This window comes from Bombina bombina, chromosome 7, assembly GCF_027579735.1.
Source record: "Bombina bombina isolate aBomBom1 chromosome 7, aBomBom1.pri, whole genome shotgun sequence".
In the NCBI taxonomy this organism is placed as follows: Eukaryota; Metazoa; Chordata; class Amphibia; order Anura; family Bombinatoridae; genus Bombina; species Bombina bombina.
The window spans coordinates 195,012,704-195,029,940 of NC_069505.1; the positions used below are offsets into that span (position 1 = coordinate 195,012,704).

Sequence of the window (17,237 nt, forward strand, 5' to 3'; positions counted from 1 at the left end):
CTGTGTACTGTACCTATGTATAGTATATACACTCACTAGCTGTGTACTGTACCTATGTATAGTGTATACATTCACAAGCTGTGTACTGTACCTATGTATAGTGTATACACTCACTAGTGGTGTACTGTACCTATGTATAGTGTATACACTCACTAGCGGTGTACTGTACCTATGTATAGTGTATACACTCACTAGCGGTGTAGGTACCGGTTGGATGAAGACTTCTGCCGCTTCCTTGAGGATGGATGTCCGGGCTTCAGAACAGTAAGTCGATCTTCAGGGGGTTAGTGTTAGGTTTTTTTTAAGGGTGTATTGGGTGGGTTTATTTTTTAGGTTAGGGCTTTGGGCTGAAATAGAGCTAAATGCCCTTTTAAAGGCAATGCCCATCCAAATGCCCTTTTCAGGGCAATGGGGAGTTTAGGTTTTTTTAGTTAGCATTTTATTTGGGGGGTTGGTTGTGTGGGTGGTGGGTTTTACTGTTGGGGGGGTTGTTTGTATTTTTTTTTACAGGTAAAAAGGCTGATTACTTTGGGGCAATGCCCCGCAAAAGGCCCTTTTAAGGGTTATTGATAGTTTAGTTTAGGCTAGTTTTTTTTTTTTTTTTTGATAGGGCTATTAGATTAGGTGTAATTAGTTTAAAGATCTGTAATTTGTTTTTTATTTTCTGTAATTTAGTGTTTGTGTTTTTTTTGTAATTTAGCTAATTTAATTTATTTAATTGTATTTAATTTAGTTAATTTATTTAATTGTAGTGTAGGGTTAGGTTTTATTTTACAGGTCAATTTGTATTTATTTTAGCTAGGTGGTTATTAAATAGTTAATAACTATTTAATAACTATTCTACCTAGTTAAAATAAATACATACTTGCCTGTAAAATAAAAATAAACCCTAAGCTAGATACAATGTAACTATTAGTTATATTGTAGCTAGCTTAGGTTTTATTTTATAGGTAAGTATTTAGTTTTAAATAGGAATAATGTAGTTAATGATAGGAATTTTATTTAGATTTATTTAAATTATATTTAAGTTAGGGGGTGTTAGGGTAAGACATAGGTTTAGGGGTTAATAAATTCAATATAGTGGTGGCGACGTTGGGGGCAGCAGATTAGGGGTTAATATGTGTAGGTATGTTGCGGCGACATTGAGGGCGGCAGATTAGGGGTTAATAAGAATAGTGTAGGTGTCGGCGATGTCAGGGGCGGCAGATTAGGGGTTAATAAGTGTAAGATTAGGGGTGTTTAGACTCAGGGTTCATGTTTAGGGTGTTAGGTGTAAACATAAAATGTGTTTTCCCATAGGAATCAATGGGGCTGCGTTACTGAGATTTACGCTGCTTTTTGGCAGGTGTTAGACTTTTTCTCAGCTGGCTCTCCCCATTGATGTCTATGAGGAAATCGTGCACTAGCACGTACGACCAGCTCACCGCTGACTTAAGCAGTGCTGGTATTGGAGTGCGGTATGGAGCACAATTTTGCTCTACGCTCACTTCTTGCCTTTTAACTCCGGGTTTGTAAAAACCCGTAATACCAGCGCTGCAGGTAAGTGAGCAGTGAGAATAAACTGCATGTTAGCACCGCACAGCTCCTAACGCAAAACTCGTAATCTGGCCATAACACTGGTGTGTACCTATAGAATATATAATATAACACTAACACTGGTGTGTAACTATAGTATATATATATATCACACTAGCACTGGTGTGTATCTATACTGTATATAATATCACACTAACACTACTAGTGTGTACCTGTAGTGTATATATAATATCACACTAGCACTGGTGTGTACCTATAGTGTATATATAATATCACACTAGCACTGGTGTGTACCTATAGTGTATATATAATATCACACTAGCACTGGTGTGTACCTATAGTATATATAATATCACACTAGCACTGGTGTGTACCTATAGTATATATAATATCACACTAGCACTGGTGTGTACCTATAGTATATATAATATTACACTAGCACTGGTGTGTACCTATAGTATATATAATATCACACTAGCACTGGTGTGTACCTATAGTATATATAATATCACACTAGCACTGGTGTATACCTATAGTATATATAATATCACACTAGCATTGGTGTGTACCTATATATAATATCACACTACCACTGGTGTGTATCTGTAGTGTATATAATATCACACTAACACTGGTGTGTACCTATAGTATATATAATATCATATTAGCACTGGTGTGTACCTATAGTATATATAATATCACACTAACACTGGTGTGTAACTATAGTGTATATATAATATCACACTAGCACTGGTGTGTACCTATAGTGTATATATAATATCACACTAGCACTAGTGTGATATTATATATACTATAGGTACACACTAACACTGGTGTGTACCTATACACTCCCTAGATGTGTACTGTACCTATGTATAGTGTATACACTAACTAGCTGTGTACTGTACCTATGCATAGTGTATACACTCACTAACTGTGTACTGTACCTATGTATAGTGTATACACTCACTAACTGTGTACTGTACCCATGTATAGTGTATACACTCACTAGCGGTGTACTGTACATATGTATAGTGAAAACACTCTCTAGTTTACTGTACCTATGTATAGTGAATACACTTACTAGTTTTTTACTGTACCTATGTATAGTGTATACACTCAATGTACCTATGTGCCTGCCTAATTTCATCATAGTGTATACACTCACTAGCTGTGTACTGTACCTATGTATAGTGTATACACTCACTAGCGGTGTACTGTACCTATGTATAGTGTATACACTCACTAGCGGTGTACTGTACCTATGTATAGTGAATACACTCACTAGCGGTGTACTGTACCTATGTATAGTGTATACACTCACTAGCGGTGTACTGTACCTGTGTATAGTGTATACACTCACTAGCGGTGTACTGTACCTATGTATAGTGAATACACTCACTAGTTGTTTACTGTACCTATGTATAGTGTATACACTCACTAGCGGTGTACTGTACCTATGTATAGTGAATACACTCTCTAGTTGTTTACTGTACCTATGTATAGTGTATACACTCACTAACTGTGTATTGTACCTATGTATACACTCACTAACTGTGTACTGTACCTATATATAGTATATACACTCACTAGCGGTGTACTGTACCTATGTATAGTGTATACACTCACTAGCGGTGTACTGTACCTATGTATAGTGTATACACTCACTAGCGGTGTACTGTACCTATGTATAGTGAATACACTCACTAGTTGTTTACTGTACCTATGTATAGTGTATACACTCACTAGCGGTGTACTGTACCTATGTATAGTGAATACACTCTCTAGTTGTTTACTGTACCTATGTATAGTGTATACACTCACTAACTGTGTATTGTACCTATGTATACACTCACTAACTGTGTACTGTACCTATGTATAGTATATACACTCACTAGCGGTGTACTGTACCTATGTATAGTGTATACACTCACTAGCGGTGTACTGTACCTATGTATAGTGTATACACTCACTAGCGGTGTACTGTACCTATGTATAGTGAATACACTCACTAGCGGTGTACTGTACCTATGTATAGTGTATACACTCACTAGCGGTGTACTGTACCTATGTATAGTGTATACACTCACTAGCGGTGTACTGTACCTATGTATAGTGAATACACTCACTAGCGGTGTACTGTACCTATATATAGTGTATACACTCACTAGCGGTGTACTGTACCTATGTATAGTGAATACACTCACTAGTTGTTTACTATAACTATGTATAGTGTATACAATCACTAGCGGTGTACTGTACCTATGTATAGTGTATACACTCACTAGTTGTGTACTGTTAGGAAATCAGCTACTAGTACACTTGGTGATGGCGGGCGTCACTAGGGTACTTATAAGAGGCGCCTAGGGGCAAATAAAATTGCCACAAAAATAGATGTGGGTAATGAGTAGTATGTTAGGATAACTAGATGATTCAATGAACCAACTATAAAACAACGGCAATATGTGAGAATATAATGTGCAATAGGGGACAACAATAACCAAAGGGCAGGTATATATGAATATACAAACTTTATAGTCCAATAAGTAATTGGTTAAAGAAGTCCTCTTATATGCAAATCCAGAGGGTATAAAATGAGGTGCATCCAGGATATGTAGGCCACTCCTCCAGCGAGTGTATACACTATACATAGGTACAGTACACAGCTAGCAAGTGTATACACTATACATAGGTACAGTACACAGCTAGCAAGTGTATACACTATACATAGGTACAGTACACAGCTAGCAAGTGTATACACTATACATAGGTACAGTACACATCTAAGAGGAACAGAATAGAGGGCGCCACATGGTGCAGATCATAAACAACTTTAAATGGTGAGCGGTAAGATAAGTTAAATCCTAAGTTAAATACTCCTCTGAGGAGCAGATACTGATCTGAACAGGTTGATAAGGTTGATCCCCACTGACTTCCGCTCCATTGGCATATCCTGACCACTCCATTCTGGGTATCTCTGGACTCTCCCTGGTGAGACGAGGACTCCCATTGGTGATATCTTCTGCTGGTCTACCGGACGACGTGTGGTTCCGGACTGCTGGTACTGCACATCTGTGCTTTACTCTGTGTGAGTAGGATTTAACTTATCTTACCGCTCACCATTTAAAGTTGTTTATGATCTGCACCATGTGGCGCCCTCTATTCTGTTCCTCTTAGTTGTGTACTGTACCTATGTATAGTGTATACACTTGCTAGCTGTGTACTGTACCTATGTATAGTGTATACACTTGCTAGCTGTGTACTGTACCTATGTATAGTGTATACACTCGCTAGCTGTGTACTGTACCTATGTATAGTGAATACACTCACTAGTTGTTTACTGTACCTATGTATAGTGTATACACTCATTAGCTGTTTACTGTACCTATGTATAGTGTATACACTTACTGTGTACTGTACCTATGTATAGTATATACACTCACTAGTTGTATACTGTACCTATGTATAGTGTATACACTCACTAACTGTGTACTGTACCTATGTATAGTGTATACACTCACTAGCTGTGTACTGTACCTATGTATAGTGTATACACTCACTAGCTGTTTACTGTACCTATGTATAGTGTATACACTCACTAGCGGTGTACTGTACCTATGTATAGTATATACACTCACTAGCGGTGTACTGTACCTATGTATAGTGTATACACTTGCTAGCTGTGTACTGTACCTATGTATAGTGTATACACTCGCTAGCTGTGTACTGTACCTATGTATAGTGAATACACTCCCTAGTTGTTTACTGTACATATGTATAGTGTATACACTCATTAGCTGTTTACTGTACCTATGTATAGTGTATACACTTACTGTGTACTGTACCTATGTATAGTATATACACTCACTAGTTGTGTACTGTACCTATGTATAGTGTATACACTCACTAACTGTGTACTGTACCTATGTATAGTGTATACACTCACTAGCTGTGTACTGTACCTATGTATAGTGTATACACTCACTAGCGGTGTACTGTACCTATGTATAGTATATACACTCACTAGCGGTGTACTGTACCTATGTATAGTATATACACTCACTAGCTGTGTACTGTACCTATGTATAGTGTATACACTCACTAGCGGTGTACTGTACCTATGTATAGTGAATACACTCACTAGCGGTGTACTGTACCTATGTATAGTGTATACACTCACTAGCGGTGTACTGTACCTATGTATAGTGTATACACTCATTAGCTGTGTACTGTACCTATGTATAGTGTATACACTCATTAGCTGTTTACTGTACCTATGTATAGTGTATACACTTACTGTGTACTGTACCTATGTATAGTATATACACTCACTAGTTGTGTACTGTACCTATGTATAGTGTATACACTCACTAACTGTGTACTGTACCTATGTATAGTGTATACACTCACTAGCTGTGTACTGTATCTATGTATAGTGTATACACTCACTAGCGGTGTACTGTACCTATGTATAGTATATACACTCACTAGCGGTGTACTGTACCTATGTATAGTATATACACTCACTAGCTGTGTACTGTACCTATGTATAGTGTATACACTCACTAGCTGTGTACTGTACCTATGTATAGTGTATACACTCACTAGCGGTGTACTGTACCTATGTATAGTGTATACACTCACTAGCGGTGTACTGTACCTATGTATAGTGTATACACTCACTAGCGGTGTACTGTACCTATGTATAGTGTATACACTCACTAGCTGTGTACTGTACCTATGTATAGTGTATACACTCACTAGCGGTGTACTGTACCTATGTATAGTATATACACTCACTAGCGGTGTACTGTACCTATGTATAGTGAATACACTCACTAGCGGTGTACTGTACCTATGTATAGTGTATACACTCACTAGCGGTGTACTGTACCTATGTATAGTGAATACACTCACTAGCGGTGTACTGTACCTATGTATAGTGTATACACTCACTAGCGGTGTACTGTACCTATGTATAGTGTATACACTCACTAGCGGTGTACTGTACCTATGTATAGTGAATACACTCACTAGCGGTGTACTGTACCTATGTATAGTGTATACACTCACTAGCGGTGTACTGTACCTATGTATAGTATATACACTCACTAGCGGTGTACTGTACCTATGTATAGTGAATACACTCACTAGCGGTGTACTGTACCTATGTATAGTGTATACACTCACTAGCTGTGTACTGTACCTATGTATAGTGTATACACTCACTAGCGGTGTACTGTACCTATGTATAGTGAATACACTCACTAGCGGTGTACTGTACCTATGTATAGTGAATACACTCACTAGCGGTGTACTGTACCTATGTATAGTGTATACACTCATTAGCTGTGTACTGTACCTATGTATAGTGTATACACTCATTAGCTGTTTACTGTACCTATGTATAGTGTATACACTTACTGTGTACTGTACCTATGTATAGTATATACACTCACTAGTTGTGTACTGTACCTATGTATAGTGTATACACTCACTAACTGTGTACTGTACCTATGTATAGTGTATACACTCACTAGCGGTGTACTGTACCTATGTATAGTGTATACACTCATTAGCTGTGTACTGTACCTATGTATAGTGTATACACTCACTAGCGGTGTACTGTACCTATGTATAGTGTATACACTCACTAGCGGTGTACTGTACCTATGTATAGTGTATACACTCACTAGCGGTGTACTGTACCTATGTATAGTGTATACACTCACTAGCTGTGTACTGTACCTATGTATAGTGTATACACTCACTAGCGGTGTACTGTACCTATGTATAGTATATACACTCACTAGCGGTGTACTGTACCTATGTATAGTGTATACACTCACTAGCTGTGTACTGTACCTATGTATAGTGTATACACTCACTAGCGGTGTACTGTACCTATGTATAGTGTATACACTCACTAGCGGTGTACTGTACCTATGTATAGTGTATACACTCATTAGCTGTGCTTTATGAAATGTGTTAAATTTGTCTTCTTACCATCGCATGCAGTGTATGCAGTGCTCCACGTAGGCTGGTGGGTGAGGGGGTTAATGCTGGCATTAGAGTTCATGATGTTGCTTCTTTGTAAAATCATGATCTGCAGGAATAAAAAAACACAAACTAATGTTAGAGCCACAAAAACAGAGAGGGATATTAACCTCTTAAGGACATATGACGGATTTTTTCCGTCATAAAACCATTGAGCAAACTGAAAGCTGTGTCCTTAAAGGGTTAATGTGTACAGGGCACAGACAGTGTAATTTATCAGGAATATAATGTGATTAATAACTGCAAGTAAAATGCGTCAGCCTAACATCAGCTCTGGCACCAGCATCGGTGCACAACACTTCCATAGATAGATTGATAGACAGACAGATGATAGATAGATTCAGATAGATGATAGATAGATAGATAGATAGATAGATAGATAGATAGATAGATGAAAGATAGAAAGATAGATACAAATAGATATATACAGATACATAGATAGATACAGATACATAAGATAGATACAGATAGATAATTCCAGAGAACAGATTTCTAACACCTTGTATGGGTTCAGTGCCCCCAAGAGCAGCTGTTCATTAGTTTGTGCACCTGACACAGCAGCCTTGCACAGTGACACAATAGGAGAAACAATATAAAATAGAGAAATATTATTATAAGGGAATTTCCAGCTAAACACAAATGAATCATTAAGGGAAGTCTTACAGATGCTGAGAGTGAAGCTCTGGGAGTTTGGTGATTTTACTGTTTATTACTACAAGTTCCTGGGGAGACTAATATAAGGTCTCATTTTATTAGCACTGAGACCCAGAGTCAGTTGTCATCTGTGTAATCTCAGCTCTCTCCTCCACTAAACTGGATGACCATGAGCCTTTCATGTATTAGATAGTAGGTTGTATCTAGATCAAACGAAAATCCTCTGATTCTGTGTGTGCAAGTGCCCTAGAAACTACATGGTTAATGACTGATCCTGAAATAGGAAGTACAATAATGTCCCTCCTGTATCGTCACCAATGTCACCTCAACAGAAAGGAGAACTGATGATAAACAAATTTTCCTATTTAACATTCTCTTAATTATGTGACCAGGCCTCTACCAGACTGAGGGTTGTAACCCAAACATTATAATCATTATGTGCACGGCACTATGGTGTGGCACAAGTGTGTGTATGAGTGTTTATGTGTGCATTTGTATATGTGAGTGCACAGCATGTATACTTGTATGTAGGAAGGAGTATATGTCTGTGTATAAATGTATGTGTTTATGCATAGTTGGCAACTGTCCTGTTTTTTGGCATCCTCTCCCTGTTTCTTTAAGTGAGTCCCTTGTTCTATTTAGTATTAATTTAGATAATATTGTGTGCAGTGGAGTACTCCCACCACAGAGGGCGCTGTGACTTATGATTTTATTGTCTCTAGTCTCTTAGTTACTTCATGTAAGTCTTTTTCTGTAGTCTTCTTTATCTGTGATACTAAAGTTCAGCAATGTGTAATACTAATCAACTAAGGGGGTGCCATGAGATATGTGATACTTGGGGGAGGGGGGTATTAGATATGTGCAGCCCAAAAATCTTTGGTTCATCTGAAATTTTCGTAACAAATATTTGGAGAAATGTGTTTCCGTGAATATTCTTTGGCTGCACTATTTGAAATTAAAGGGACAGTCAAGTCCAAAAAAACCTTTCATGTTTCAAATAGGGCATGTAATTTTAAACAACTTTCCAATTTACTTTTATCACCAATTTTGCTTTGTTCTCTTGCTAATTTCTTAGACCTTGAAGTCTGCCTCTAATGCATGATAGTTTTCCACCACTAGAGGGCATTAGTTCACGTGTTTCATATAGATAACATTGAACCCATGCAGGTGAATTTACCATGGAGACAGCTCTGATTGGCTAAACTGCAAGTCTGTCAAAAGAACTGAAATAAGGGGGCAGTCTGCTGAGGCTTAGATACAAGGTAATTACAGAGGTAAAACATGTATAATTATAACTATGGTGGTTATGCAAAACTGGGGAATTGGTAATTAAAGGATTATCTATCTTTTAAAACAACAAAAATTCTGGTGTTGACTGTCCCTTTAATTTTGTTAAAAACTAAATGAATATCGAATTTTAGTTAAACATTTACATTTGTTTTTGTTAAACAATTATAAATCTTTAAAAACAAAAAGGGGAAAAATTGACATGTAATTAGGTAAGGGGGAGCTATGAGATGTGTCATACCAGGGTGGGCAGACTAGAATGTAATGTGTAGTCAGGTAAGGGGGAGCCATAAGATGTGTAATACCAGGGTGGGCAGACTAGAATGTAATGTGTAGTCAGGTAAGGGGGAGTCATGAGAAGTGTAATACCAGGGTGCATAGACTAGAATGTAATGTGTAGTCAGGAACGGGGAAGCCATGAGATATGTAATACCAGGGTGGGTAGACTAGAATGTAATGTGTAGTCAGGTAAGGGGGAGCCATGAGATGTGTAATACCAGGGTGGGTACACTAGAATGTAATGTGTAGTCAGGAACGGGGGAGCCATGAGATGTGTAATACCAGGGTGGGTAGGCTAGAATGTAATGTGTAATCAGGTAAGGGGGAGCCATGAGATGTGTAATACCAGGGTGGGCAGACTAGAATGTAATGTGTAGTTAGGTAAGGGGGAGCCATGATATGTTTAATACCAGGCTGGGTAGACTAGAATGTAATGTGTAGTTAGGTAAGGGGGAGTCATGAGACGTGTAATACCAGGGTGGGTAGACTAGAATGTAATGTGTAGTTAGGTAAGGGGGAGTCATGAGACGTGTAATACCAGGGTGGGTAGACTAGAATGTAATGTGTAGTCAGGTAAAGGGGAGCCATGAGATGTGTAATACCAGGGTGGGTAGAATAGAATGTAATGTGTTGTTAGGTAAGGGGGGGTTATGAGATGTGTAATACCAGGGTGGGTAGACTAGAATGTAATGTGTCATCAGGTAAGGGGGAGACATGAGATGTGTAATACCAGGGTGGGTAGAAAAGAATGTAATGTGTAATCAGGGAAGGGGGAGTCATGAGATGTTTAATACCAGGGTGGGTAGACTAGAATGTAATGTGTAATCAGGGAAGGGGGAGTCATGAGATGTGTAATACCAGGGTGGGTAGACTAGAATGTAATGTGTAGTCAGGTTAGGGGGAGTCATGAGATGTGTAATACCAGGGTGGGTAGACTAGAATGTAATGTGCAGTCAGGTAAGGGGGAGCCATGAGATGTGTAATACCAGAGTGGGTAGAATAGAATGTAATGTGTTGTCATGTAAGGGGGGGTTATGAGATGTGTAATACCAGGGTGGGTAGACTAGAGTGTAATGTGTAGTCAGGTAAGGGGCAGCCATGAGATGTGTAATACCAGGGTGCATAGACTATAATGTAATGTGTAGTCAGTAACGGGGGAGCCATGAGATGTGTAATACCAGGGTGGGTAGACTAGAATGTAATGTGCAGTCAGGTAAGGGGGAGCCATGAGATGTGTAATACCAGAGTGGGTAGACTAGATTGTAATGTGTTGTCAGGTAAGGGGGAGTTATGAGATGTGTAATGCCAGGGTGGGTAGACTAGAATGTAATGTGTAGTCAGGTAAGGGGGAGTCATGAGATGTGTAATACAAGGGTGGGTAGACTAGAATGTAATGTGTAGTCAGGTAAGGGGGAGCCATGAGATGTGTAATACTAGGGTGGGTAGACTCGAATGTAATGTGTAATCAGGTAAGGGGGAGCTATGAGATGTGTAATACCAGGGTGTCCAGACTAGAATGTAATGTGTAATCAGGTAAGGGGGAGACATGAGATGTGTAATACCAGGGTGGGCAGACTAGAATGTACTGTGTAATCAGGTAAGGGGGAGACATGAGATGTGTAATACCAGGGTGCATAGACTAGAAAGTAATGTGTAATCAGGTAAGGAGGAGTCATGAGATGTGTAATACCAGGTGTGTAGACTAGAATGTAATGTGCAGTCAGGTAAGGGGGAGTTATGAGATGTGTAATACCAGGTATGTAGACTAGAATGTAATGTGCAGTCAGGTAAGAGGGAGTCATGAGATGTGTAATACCAGGGTGGGTAGACTAGAATGTAATGTGTAGTCAGGTAAGGGGTAGACATTAGACATGTGCGATTTGGTTCGATTCGGCAAATTCGGAGATTCGGATCAAACCGAATTTCCGAATTAAAATAGTGCAGAATCTACCGAATAAATCCGAATTACTCCGAATTTTTTCGAATGGCCATGGATTACACTAGTATTGTACAGTATATTCGGTTATATCACTCTGCTATGGGTTACACCTAATATACAGTACATAATACTAGTCTAATCCCACCTAACACTTACCGAAATTCTGAAGAATGTAATGTGTAGTCAGGTAAGGGGGAGTCATGAGATGTGTAATAGCAGGGTGGGTATAATAGAATGTAATGTGTAGTCAGGTAAGGGGGAGTCATGAGATGTGTAATACCAGGGTGCATAGACTAGAATGCAATGTGTAGTCAGGTAAGGTTGAGCCATGAGATGTGTAATACCAGGGTGGGCAGACTAGAATGTAATGTGTAGTTATGTAAGGGCAAGCCATGAGATGTGTAATACCAGGCTGGGTAGACTAGAATGTAATGTGTAGTCAGGTAAGGGAGAGCCATGAGATGTGTAATACCAGGGTGCATAGACTAGAATGTAATGTGTAGTCAGGTAAGGGGGAGACATGAGATGTGTAATACCAGGGTGCGTAGACTAGAATGTAATGTGTAGTCAGGTAAGGGGGAGTTATGAGATGTGTAATACAAGGGTGGGTAGACTAGAATGTAATGTGGAGTCAGGTAAGGGGGAGCCATGAGATGTATAATACCAGGGTGGGTAGACTAGAATGTAATGTGTTGTCAGGTAAGGGGGAGTTATGAGATGTGTAATACCCGAGTATGTAGAATAGAATGTAATGTGTAGTCAGGTAAGGGGGAGTCATGAGATGTGTAATACCAGAGTGGGTAGACTAGAATATAATATGTAGTCAGGTAAGGGGGAGCCATGAGATGTGTAATACCAGAGTGGGTAGACTAGAATGTAAAGTGTAGTCAGGAAAGGGGGAGCCATTAGATATGTAATACCTGGGTATGTAGAATAGAATGTAATGTGTAGTCAGGTAAGGGGGAGTCATGAGATGTGTAATACCAGGGTGGCTAGACTAGAATGTCATGTGTAGTCAGGTAAGGGGGAGTCATGAGATGTGTAATACCAGGGTGGGTAGACTAGAATGTAATGTGTAATCAGGTAAGGGGGAGCCATGAGATGTGTAATACCGTGGTGTGTAGACTAGAATGTAATGTGTAATCAGGTAAGGGGGAGCCATGAGATGTGTAATACCGTGGTGTGTAGACTAGAATGTAATGTGTAATCAGGTAAGGGGGAGTCATGAGATGTGTAATACCAGGGTGGGTAGACTAGAATGTAATGTGTAGTCGGGAACGGTGGAGCCATGAGATGTGTAATACCAGGGTGGGTAGACTAGAATGTAATGTGTAGTCAGGAACGGTGGAGCCATGAGATGTGTAATACCAGGGTGGGTAGACTAGAATGTAATGTGTAGTCAGATTAGGGGGGGGTAATAAGATGTGTAATACCAGGGTTGGTAGACAAGAATGTAATGTGTAGTCAGGTAAGGGGGAGCCATGAGATGTGTAATACCAGGGTGGGTAGGCTAGAATGTAATGTGTAGTCAGGTAAGGGGGAGCCATGAGATGTGTAATACCAGGGTGGGTAGACTAGAATGTAATGTGTAATCAGGTAAGGGAGAGTCATGAAATGTGTAATACATTTTTTTGTGTGGTGTGTGTGTTTACCTGGAGTGTGTGTTTAAGTAGTGTGTGCATGTTTGTTTGGAGTGTGTGTGTTTGTGTGGAGAGTGTGTGTGTGTTTCTTTGGTGTGTGTGTATGTGTGTGTGTGTGTGTGTATATATATATATATATATATATATATATATATATATATATATATAAATATATAAACATTGTAATTAGAGTAGAGAAAAAAGCAACATATAGTATTGTCACTTTAAAGAAAGGGATACTTGCACTTAAAATACTTTAGAGAATAAATCTCATATTTATTAAATGTCAGTGTGGAAGCAAACTTGGGGTTGGTGAGCCCAGACCTTTCCAGTATACACAGTTCTGTGTTAGCATTCCCAGTAGGGTATATTCGATACGACCTGTTCAGGTATCTCCCGGATGTCCGGAAACTCCTCCTACTGGCACTCTTTAAAGACAGGAAAGTCCATACAGCTCACATAGGGTAAACTGGTCCCAAGGATTAGTATAAAATAGAGTCCATAAGCAGAGTGTCACAAATGGAACTACACACTTATAGTGCCAACGTCACATATGTTTCACCCCCACCATTTAGCATGTGTCGGGGGCTTCATCAGGGCATAATTGGAATCCCAGAACCACCTCTTTTATAGCACCTGTCTGTGCTCAGGTGATCCACATTCCAATTTTATTTAAAGGGACTTAACCAACTTGAAAGTTAATTCATGTATAGATAAACACATTGAAATAAAACCTGCCCTTTCTTACTGCAGTAATTAAACAGTGAATGTCACAACATAATTCCTAGTAACGATAATTATAACCGTAACTGCATATCTCATAATGAGTATTCATCAACTTAGCATGGTGCTCACTCTCCTTACACTTATGCATTCATGCATCGACCAAATTTAATAAATTTTCCAAAGAATACTTGAGAAAATAGGAAATGGTCTAAATGACAAAAGGAGAAAGCGTTACAAAAAGCACGCAAACTCCAATCTATCATTTAAACCAAGTGGAAATCTAGTCCCTAGTCTAAAGATCCACTTGGCCTCTTTTTGAAGCAGAACTTTGTTATCACCCCCTCTACCAGAGGAGATCCCATTATCAATTATCACAAAAGTAAGGGACTGTGCATCACTATTGTGTGCACAGGCAAAATGTCTTGCCACATTGGTGTCCCTTAGTTTTGTGATGTCATCTCTTCACAAAACTAAGGGACACCAATGTGGGGGTGATGTTGGCACTAAGTGTGTAGTTCCATTTGCGAATGCTCTGCTTATGGACTCTGTTTATTTTATACTAATCCTTGGGACAACTTTACTCTATGTGAGCTGTATGGACTTTCCTGTCTTTAAAGAGTGCCAATAGGAGGAGTTTCCGGACATCCAGGAGATACCTGCACAGGTCTAATCGGATATACCCTACTGGGCATGCTAACACAGAACTGTGTATACTGGAAAGGTCTGGGCTCACCAACCCCGAGTTTGCTTCTACGCTGTATATTGGCCCTGTCAAACTACAGTTGCCTGTGCCTGTGTTTTCCTGCTTCTGACAGGCAGAATTGTCTATGCAGTTGAGGCATTGAGAATAGACCAATCGGATGAGAGGTGTGTTGGGACGCCAGCACTCCCACCTGTGAAGTCACTCCTCAAGATCGGAGCATCCGTGCTGAGAAGCTCGAGGCGGTTTGTTTGAAGCAGGCCTGCTTTAGTCAAGGTATACCGTTAAACATCAAGTTTACTGGCCAGCCTGATCTACTTTTAGGGACTGCGTGAGTAACATAACTCTAACCTGGATACAGCCGGTTGACTACGGCCATACATTTTGGAGGACTGTAATCCTTTATACATCTTTATTATAAGGGCTTGCTCTTGTGTTTAGTTTGCATGTTTTTTCGCAATGGGTTTTGCTTTTATAAATGTGATATGTAATATGTGTTTGGTATTTATCTGCTATAAATCTTTGTAGATAACCTCCAGTCATTTATTTTGCCATAGGCATTTAATAAATATTAGATTTACTCTCTAAAGTATTTTGAGTGCAAGTATCCCTTTCTTTAAAGTGACAGCATTATATGTTGCTTTTTTTCTCTTCTCTAATTACAATGTTTATTATTCTCTCCTCCCTCCTACATATATATATATATATATATATATATATATAATGTGTGTGTGTATATATACATATATATATATATATATATATATATATATAAACTTTCATAAAAAGAAGAGGCACTCACAGGATTTAGTTAACACAAAATTTATTAATAATTCATCAATTCAGTCAGTCAATGTTTCGGTTCTCGCAGGGACCTTTATCAAGACTGTTGCTCAGTAAGAGAGTGTATGTTGTACAGGGCCAGATTACAAGTTGAGTTTTAAATAGCGCTCCAGCTTGTGCATTAATTAGGCAAGAAGTAAGCTTTTTGTGCTTGTCGGGATGTGCTCATATTATGAGTTGAAAGTAAACTTTTATCACTCGCTCGCTTACCTGACGAGCGCAAAAACCTGAAGCTAGAATATCTTGTGGGATGTATATAGGAATATACATTTATGTGCAGAACATTGGAATGCAAAATTTTTAAAGGAAATATACAGTAAAACAATTTATTAAATATGAATGTTGCATAAATAGGTTTTTCATCTTTTTATCTATTTAACTGCAAAGAGTTCCAATGCACTTATATATGTATATATCCTATATAATAAAAGGCCAAGTATGTTTGTCCGTAGCTGTCATGCACAGTAGAGACAGCACGAGGACAAACATACCTGGCCTTGAGCGGCCATGGTGGGGGGCATGGCTGGATAAGAGCACCGTGACGGGGGCGTGACCGGGCAGGCATGACGAGGGACATGGCTGAGTGTGTACGTGATGGGGGCATGGCCGACGGGAGCGCCCGTGGTGGAGGTGTGGCCATCAGGAGTGGACATGGCCAAGAGATAACACAAAAGAGGGAGGAGAGAGAGGAAAAAAGGTGAAAAGGAGAAAGAGCAAAAGAGGGGGGAGGAGACAGCAAAAGAGTGGGGAGAAAGCAAAAGAGGGGGGCTGAGAGAGCAAAAGAGAGGGGACCGCTGTGCTGCAAAAAATGGCTTGTGTACATAGGCTTTAGGACTAGTGTATATATATATATATATATATATATATATATATGTCTATGGGGTATATTTATCAGTAGTAAGAAGCTACACATGTCGTCAAACTTAATTTGACAGATACCACGCCCCTTATTATGTAAATCCCCACACCTTTTCCGTCCAAGTCTCCGCCCATATACCCACCCCTAGAATCCGCCCCTTTTTAATATTGATAATGATTTTGATATGGTAATTATATAGTTGCGTAATAAATAAAATGTATTTTTATTGATTGCAATGATTTTTATAAGATAATTATATAGTTGCGGTATAAATAAAATGTATTTTTATTGATTGAATAATTGTTTTATGAATGAGCGCAATGTTTTTACTTTTCTGTGGTATATGTAATATCCAATAGGTTTTGTAGTGAATATTTTTAATACGCTTTAAATTATTTATGTTTAAGGATATGGGCATGAGAAAGTGGTAATAAACATGTTCGGACTTGCCCGCAGTACAGTATTCCGTACTAGGGGCAAGTCAGAACATGTCGAAGCCAGAAGAGTCATGTTCTGTCTTGTCGCTAGTAAAGGAATTCTGTTTTGCGGGCAAGTCCGAACATGATTATTACCGCTTTGTGTAAGTAATTTTGTGCGCATGCTTTTTTTTTTTAGACGCCTGTATTTAAGAGAGTCCAATTGTGTAATGAAACAAGAAAGATCTGGAAGCAGTCTGTCAACTTAAAGTAAAAACACAATCCTTTATTCTTTAAAGTT

General features: G+C 39.0%; 1 protein-coding gene across 1 annotated transcript in view; it reads right to left on the reverse strand.

The window, feature by feature from the left end:
* EHF (ETS homologous factor) overlaps positions 1-17,237 on the reverse strand; it is a 150,889-nt gene that overhangs the window by 23,142 nt on the left and 110,510 nt on the right. Inside the window, exon 2 of the mRNA XM_053720530.1 lies at positions 7,543-7,642. Within this exon, the coding sequence (XP_053576505.1) occupies positions 7,543-7,639 (97 nt within the window). The 5' untranslated portion in view covers positions 7,640-7,642. The remainder of the gene's footprint in view (positions 1-7,542; positions 7,643-17,237) is intronic.